Source organism: Lepidochelys kempii, chromosome 1 (genome assembly GCF_965140265.1).
Source record: "Lepidochelys kempii isolate rLepKem1 chromosome 1, rLepKem1.hap2, whole genome shotgun sequence".
NCBI lineage: Eukaryota > Metazoa > Chordata > Testudines > Cheloniidae > Lepidochelys > Lepidochelys kempii.
This window is the reverse complement of record NC_133256.1, coordinates 161,525,621-161,533,533: the sequence shown is the minus strand read 5'-3', so window position 1 is coordinate 161,533,533 and position 7,913 is coordinate 161,525,621. Positions and strand designations below refer to the sequence as shown.

General features: G+C 39.7%; 1 protein-coding gene across 2 annotated transcripts; it reads right to left on the bottom strand.

Annotated features, from left to right (window-relative positions):
• Nucleotides 1-779: 779 nt before the first annotated feature.
• Nucleotides 780-5,999, bottom strand: CLDN14 (claudin 14). Of its 2 annotated transcripts, XM_073328499.1 has the most exons (3): nucleotides 5,942-5,999; nucleotides 2,995-3,817; nucleotides 780-1,108 (listed from the first exon to the last, which is right to left on the bottom strand). In XM_073328499.1, exons 2-3 carry the CDS (start codon nucleotides 3,699-3,701, stop codon nucleotides 1,087-1,089), a joined length of 729 nt encoding a protein of 242 aa, XP_073184600.1. In that variant the 5' UTR covers nucleotides 3,702-3,817; nucleotides 5,942-5,999; the 3' UTR covers nucleotides 780-1,086. The 2 variants fall into 2 exon arrangements, with proteins under 2 accessions (XP_073184600.1, XP_073184611.1); XM_073328510.1 differs by lacking the exon at nucleotides 780-1,108 and having other exon boundaries at nucleotides 2,866-3,817.
• Between the last annotated feature and the right edge of the window lie 1,914 nt (nucleotides 6,000-7,913).

The following is a 7,913-nucleotide window of genomic DNA, read 5'->3' as shown; positions in this document are numbered from 1 at the left end:
ATCCCATTAGCATGGAATGAGATCCACTGGTCCACAACACACTGTGACATAAACCATTCCTCTCTTTTTATTGACATCAGAGCAGTTCCAGACTTTTTGCCAGGAGTTTACAAACTGTTCTTACTACTGACACACATTCCATTTGGCTGGGAATCTGTGCAGTAAAAATAGTACTACACATTAGTATTCCCACTGCACAACCATCTTGGCAAGTGGAATAATTTATCAGTATGTAGTAAGCATGCTACATAGCTCATTTCCTGTACTTGGACTTGTATTCATGACTGCACAAAACCCTTGCTCCAGGTTGATATCATAATTGCTTGGCTGGACCCATTGTAATGTGCATACAGTAAAATCTCCATAAAAGAAATCTTTATTAAGCTACCTCTTGTCCTAAAAGACCATCCCAAAGAATCCCCAAATGTACGAAGCACAATTCTGCTTCACCTGTTAGAAAACCACCTGTGTCAAACAACTGGTTTTTGTCTGTCCCCTGTGTGGTTACTTAAGATAGGTGTCTTGAAATAAAGTCCCTCTACAAAGCCTGGGTTTCACATAATATACAATATCGACAGCAGGGAAAGCCGACTGTATTAACCATATGTGAAATAATGATCAATATGAGTTTTAAAAAAAACATCAAATAGATATTTGGCCAGCAGAGCTATCTAATATCAATTTGAAAGATAAAGTTGATTAGTTTTACCAATCAAGTGTCTGTTTAAAATAATAATGATGATAATAAATTGTACCTCTGCTGAAAACGTCCATGTCAAGTTTCAAGCCAAATGTGAATAAAAATGGCTGGATGATCAGACTCTTTTTTTTAAAAAAAAAAAGGGTTATAGTGAAAACACTGGAAATATTGACAGAATCTGAGCTGTGGAGGTGCTGCCAGGTGACACTAATTACAAACAGGCTTTTTGCCAAGTGAAGTGCAGCAAGTTCAGTTGACTCTCAGGTGTGGAGTGTGTTTTTCTTACCCCTATTAGCTGTTAGTCTGTAGGCCCATATGTTGCTCCAGTGGGGTTAACAGAAATCTACTGCTTTTATTCTTTGTGACAGTTTTGTACTGTGCATTCATTACATGTTGGGTTGGCCTTTCCTGCAATATAATGAGGACAGACATTTTTATTTGCATGTATTGTGGCATAATTTCATTTTGCCATGATTTTAAATGTAAGTTGCTTTCAACCAGTGTTTTGGCCTTGGCTTTACTTCTGACTCTGTCCAGCAAGAGTCACAATCCATGGTACAATCCATGTTTTTTGAAATTGTACGTATCCCTATATGTTTTGGAAGTTGGCTTGATACGTGCTTTCTCTGTCAAGGCCTGATCAAAATCCCACTGAAGTAAATGGAAACAACTCCTCTTGACTTCAGTGAGCTTTCAGTCAGGCCCCAAATACACCTCTACCCTGATATAACGTGGTCCTTGGTAGCCAAAAAATCTTACCGCGTTATAGGAGAAACTGCGTTATATCGAACTTGCTTTGGCCTCGAGCATTTCAGTTATTAATAGTCACTTCCCGCTCCCTGACTGACCCCTCAGAACCCCCGACACATCCAACCCCCCCAGTTCCTTGTCCCCTGACTGACCCCTCCAGAGACCCCCCCGCCCTAACCACCCCTCCCACCCCCTATCTAAGCCCCCCTGCTCCTTGTCTCCTGACCGCCCATCCAGAGATGCCCCCATCCCTAATCACCCCCAGGACCCCACCCCCTACCCAACCCCCTTGCTCCCGACTGCCCCGACCCCTATCTACACCCCTGCCCCTGACAGGCCCCCCAGGACTCCCATGCCCTATCCAACGCTCCCGTCCCCTGACCACCCCGCCCCCAGAACCTCCGAACCATCCAACCCTCCCCGCTCCCTGACCGCCCCCCGAGACCCTCTGCCCCTTATCCAACCCCTCGGCCCCAGCCCAGCACCCTTAACACGCCGCTCAGAGCAGCATGTCGGAGCCAGACACGTTGACGCGCTGATCCGCTGGAGCGCACAGCCCCACCCCCCAGAGCGCTGCTTTACCTCGTTATATCCGAATTCGTGTTATATCGGGTTGCGTTATATCGGGGTAGAGGTGTACAATAAAGTAATATAATTGAGAGACTAAAAAATTAATACCTTTGATTACTCTTTGAAATTTCTGGGACAAGATAATAAAAGGTGTTATTGTAATCAAGATAATAAATAGCATTGTACTGTGGTAGATTCTGACATTAGAACATTTGTTTTCATTCTGAATCAGAACAAAAAGTCAAAATGTTGAAATTTTTCTTGGAACAGAAATTCCAAGCAATTTTGATTAGGAAACGTCAGAATGTTTTGTTTCAATAATGTTGAACTGTTTCATTTTGACAATGTCCTAATATTTTGTTTGGATAAGGTCAAAACATTATACCACAATATCAAATATGTGTATAATATGAAATATAATCTTATAATATCATATAATATCATAGTTTAATATGTTAATATACAGCCAACAAAATGATCAAATCAAATCTAAATGTTTTGATGTTTTTGAAATGAAATGAGAAAGCTGAAAGAATAATTTAGTCCAAATCAACGTTACCCTGAAATGTTTTGATGTAGATGAAACATTATTTTTCAATGGAAAACTGTCCCATTGAAAAAATTTCAACCAGCTCTACTGTAACCCTTTATTGTTTGTGAAAGCAGGTTTTAGTATCAGAAACTTGATCAAAATAAAAATTTTACTTTTAATCAGAACTGACCACATCCACAGCTTAAGGTTGTTGACCTCACATAGGGAGAAATTTGCAACCTCTGCAATACAACAAAGTCGTCCCCCCCCCCCGCCCCAGTTTCAAAGCAAACAATTTCATGTTGTTTCTCTGCATAAATGCACAATGGTAAACTTTGTATCAAAACTCTCATAAATTATAAGTGTTCTTTAGATTAGTTGTATGTCATACACATCCATTATAGAGCAGTTCTGACTCTCAGGTGAATCTTAAGGAACTCACACATAGTCATTTAATCTGTAGCCACTCTGTGAAGCAGATGTCAGCGAAGAAGCATGGTTTCCCTTGTAGGCAGTTGGTGGTCTATATGAGGGAGCAGCCCTTGTTGTGCTTCTTGGTTGTGGCTGGTAAGGTATGTTGTTCCCAGCACTCTGGCATGATGTACACAGTAGAGCTCCGCCAAGTATAGTCAAAGATGCAGAGAAAAAGCCGAGGTAAAGAGCTTGCCCTATCTCATACTTCATCCCGTTGGGAAGCATGGGGTTGTAAAAATCTGTAACCACATCATTAGTAGTCCAAGAAACAGGAACCAGGCATATGAGACCAGCCAGGATGAAAAAGATTCCACCAGAGACAGCGAGAGAATTTTTGGCAGAGGCCCCTTTGACACATCGAGTGCAATGCATGCCAATAACAGACACCACACATGCCAGTGTGGAAATAAGACAGGAAATCACCATCATGGCACGAGCTGCTTGAAGGTCACGAGGCAGTGCAAGCTGAGATCGATGGACCTGGCACTGGTAGATGCCAGTGCTATGCCAGACACACTCCATCCAGAGCCCCTTCATGTATGCCACAGCTGTTATAATGTTGGTGCCTACATGTGCCATCCTCCACCAGTGAGGCAGAATAGTAGTAATTAATGTTCCAATTAGACCAAAGAGACTTAGTAAGAAGCCCAATAACTGAACAGCCATGCTTGCCATGTTAATGTTTGTCCTAATTATTCCCTTTAATAATGTATCTCTGGTTGACTTCCTTCTGAAAACACGAGCTTTTCCTGGGAGATATGCAGCAGTTTTACTCTGACACCTTCTGGACTCTTAATAAAAGGTAATTGAGGAAAAAGAAGTTAAATATTACCTAAATGCATTATTTCTCTAACCAGTAAGATGCATTTCAAGTGCAATTAGCATAGTTATGGTGGTTAATGATGTTTTGTGGAAGCAGTGGGAAAGTAAGCTTCCCTCTTCACTTATGTAAACAGGCTTCCATGGCCTGTTGGGGAAAAACCTTCAGGCAAATTATGCAATTGAAAAAATATTTTAAAATAAAATATTCTTCTTCCCAACAGACTCCTCAGAGAAACATGACTTCCTTTCTAAAGTAGAAAATTAACAAGTGTTAACACTTGGATTTATAAAGCAGACATCTGAAAGCTACTTTACATGATGAAAACATTTCCAAAAGTTCATAGCAGGACTACAAAAACAATAAGGGTATATTTGCTCAAACTAGAGAGCAGAGAGAGTGATTTAAAATCTGTGGAAGAGGATAACAAGTATTGGATTAAAGTTTCCTTCCCTACCCTAGTTGCCAGTATTTCTTGAGGTTTTATTTTATTAAAGCAACTCAAAGAGGAATAACTTTCATTAGTCCCTATGGAGACTCAGTTTATGAATTCAGTTTGTGGGCTACATGACAGCATGTTAAACCAGATGTGCATCACACATCTTCTGAGGAGCAATGCCTCACCGTTTCAGAAGAATATCTCATAACAAATTCTACCATAAAAAGCCCTTACAAGAAATAGGAACTCTTCCTTCTGTATAAATCTTAGTTACAGTTATCTATACTAAATTGCTCCCTTGCAAGGTCTGTATTATCTGTGGGGGCAAAATCTTTCTATATTAATACATAAAGTACTCATGCATCAAAGTCCAGCTAGGAACTCAGAAACAGAAGCAAATTTACATCCCAGTCCTGCAAAGATTTATGCACCGGCTAAACTCGTATTTAAAAGTAAGAATGTGCATAAGTATTTGGGGGACTGGGCCTTAAAGGATACATGCACACACAAAAAATGACTGGTCGGACTAGTTACCAAAGTACACAGGACTCTGAAGACTCTTTGGTATAAAGAAGTAACAGAGAGTCAAAAATCAGTGCTGATTTGCTCCCTATCCACCCAAACAAAAGGTGGGATTAAGTGGTTTACGGAAGCACAAAGGTTACAAGATTGAGACAAGGTGGATGAGGTCAGGTCTGAAGAAGAGCTCTGTGGAGACCTTCTCTCTTTCACCAACAGAAGTTGGTTCAATAAAAGATATTCGCCCGTGCTGTCTCTCTCATATCCTGGGACCGACACGGCGACAACAATACTGCACACAACAATGAAGATTGTGAGATAAACTCATTGTCATACATGTTAATTCTTTTTTCTAATTTTTAGTTTCTATATTAATACATAGATACAGAGTGGGAATGAGGGTGATATTAATTGACATCAGTGGAAAGGTAACTGGCAAATTTAGCCATGATGGCTTGAATATAAAAGCAAAACCAAAGAAGAGCAAAACAAAAAGAATAGCTTTGTTTTTGCTTGACTACTTTTAGAAGGTATTTTATTGTTTGTAACTTCTATTATGGCTGTATGATCTTTCAGCTCCACTGTGCCTATTTTTTAAATGACAATGGAATGTTTTATGTTGTTGCTAAGTAATCTTCTTGATTTGATAATGATAAAATTAAGATAATGATAAAAGTCACAGCATTTTGTTTAGAAACTCCCCTCATCATTGTTCCTGCAGAACATTTCTGCATCTCGCTGCACGGTGTCAGGTGGGATCATACCACAGATTTCTTTCTCTCTGTCATGGCTGAGTTGAAGTAATGTGCCATAACAGGACATAATCCAGGGTAAAGCAGAGCATGTAGCAAGTCATAGGAACAAACAAAATGGAAATCTCCAGTAATACAAAATACTCAATTTACCACAGTTTGTTCAGGCAAGAAAAACTCTTAAATGCCGTATTTCTAGTTTTTCTTTCTGTGCAATATTTTATTATTTCTATCCATTCATTTTTTCTATGATGCTCATTGTAGTACCTGAGAATTCCACCTACATTAAAGAATTAATCCTCAGAACACCCCTGTGGGGTCAGGAAGTGGTGTTATCTCCATTTTTAGATGGAGGATTGAGGCACAAAGGGGCTAAGTGACTTACCTAAGATCACACAGGCAGTCCGTGACAGATCTGAAAATGGAGCTCAGGTCTCCTGCCTCCTAGTCAGTTCCTTAGACGCAACACCATCCTTCAGTCTCAGTTTCATGGTTGTCCGGTTTCTCCCTTGATCCATTTGGTATTGTTTACCTATGCATGGATAAAGATTGAACCCCAGATTATAATCCATCTAATTAATCAATGAACACATTATAGCTGCATATTGAGCATCATTTGCAAGTCCACTTTAGATTACTTCTGGATGTTTGCAAAAGGTTTTCAAGGTCAGGCATTAGGCTTTGCAGTTAATCCCAAAGAAAACGGGATATAAAAGTTAAATGTGATTTACACCAGTAGTCACAGGAAATGGACTTCCAGATTTAATGGAGGTCAAAACACTCAGGCTTGGCAGCAGCTATTTTTAGAAATCATTAAGGTGCTATTTTTAAACCTTAGCTCTTAAGGTCTTTTTAATTTAGGAAACTGGCCTTAATTAGCCCCACTTGTTTGACGTCATGTTTTCCATGTTCGGTGTTTAGCTGCGGCCGACTTCTACTAGTGTTAAGTAATGCTTAACTACTGTAGAACACCTTTGCACTCTTTACTTAGTTGTGGCAAAAATAACTGTAAATTAACACATTTTATCTCAAAGAACGTCAATCGTTTTGTTAAAATACCTTGACCTATGGCTTTGTTTCTAATAGATTACCCTATGAACATGGCCACCAGCAGTAGAGCTGTGTCCTGTTGTGAATGGCTGAATGAATAGTGCAGTCAATAGCTTGCAGATGGGCGCAGGTTACATGCTAGAGCGTAGGCGAAGCCATCCATTCTACACTGATCTTGGTTCTCGTCATTTTAAGAAAATGCAGATGAGATGTAGCCTTAACAGGCCAGAGAAGCAATCCAACCTGTGAAGAAAGCTTGTTTTAGTTGGCACTGTTATTTTGGGGTATTTCATTAAGTGATATGGTCCCATAACTCCAAGCAGGCCCTGCACTGCAGCCCAGAATTAAACAAGGCGAGGGAGAAGCAGGACAGCCTGCACAGCATTCAGATTGAGTTTTCACGACTCAGCCCATCCGCAAACCAAAAGGTTGTAAAAAGTAATGTGAAAATCTGTGAAGAGCAGCTGTGAAAAACTTGTTTTCTTATGCCAGCTCATGCCATCTCTATTTAATAAGTAAAATGGTAGGAAAGCCAGCTTTTCCATATAAACTTTTATGTTGTCTAATACCTGTGTGATATAGGAATAGCTATATTGCACTCACTATACATAGGATACTTCTTTTGGTTTGTTCTCCCCTGTATCATACTACAGCTGTATTCGTTTTGGGAGACCTGTCTCCTAATTAAGCTCCAATTAAGCAGTAGAAACCAATGTTTCTAATCTGTGTATTTACCCAGAATTAAAAGACGGATGCAGGTTTCACTGATGTCTCTTTCATTGTTTCTCATTTTACTATTTCTCCACCCATATCAATCTCATCCTTTCATGGCTGTTCTTTTACAAGTGCTTTCTCCAGACCCATAAAATGCCTCGTTCTTGTGCCGACTGCAGTGAGTCTCATCCCTCTTTTCTTCTGCTGCTCATAATAAAGTTCTGCCAATGGAATTTTTAATCCAATAATTCCTTTCTCTCCCTCTATATCCTTACCTAACTCTGTTTTCATTTCAACCCCTCAAATTCCACTTTAACTTCTCTTAATAACACTGAAAATCTGATAAAATAACATTAGGGCTCAGATTATTTTGTCTTTTGTTGTCTTTCTCTTCTCACGAGTAAACGAAAAGACCACATTCAAATTTGTGCTCATGAAAGTGAAATGCTGAAAATTCTTGCCAGAACAAGGACATAGTGATACCAAACAGAAAGCAACTCAGTATTCATCGATCCTGATCTATAACACAACAAATCCTGTTATTTATGGGCCTTTGTGAGCAATGATGCTAAAGTTTGTGGTGGGGTTTTTAT

What these genes read in the sequence shown, in the direction of transcription:
- CLDN14 (XM_073328499.1), bottom strand. Translation starts at nt 3,701, where the DNA reads ATGGCAAGCATGGCTGTTCAGTTATTGGGCTTCTTACTAAGTCTCTTT. An exon ending in TACAGATTAAATGACTATGT is followed by an intron (nt 1,109 to 2,994) that starts GTGAGTTCCTTA and finishes ATTATATTGCAG; the next exon opens with GAAAGGCCAACCCAACATGT.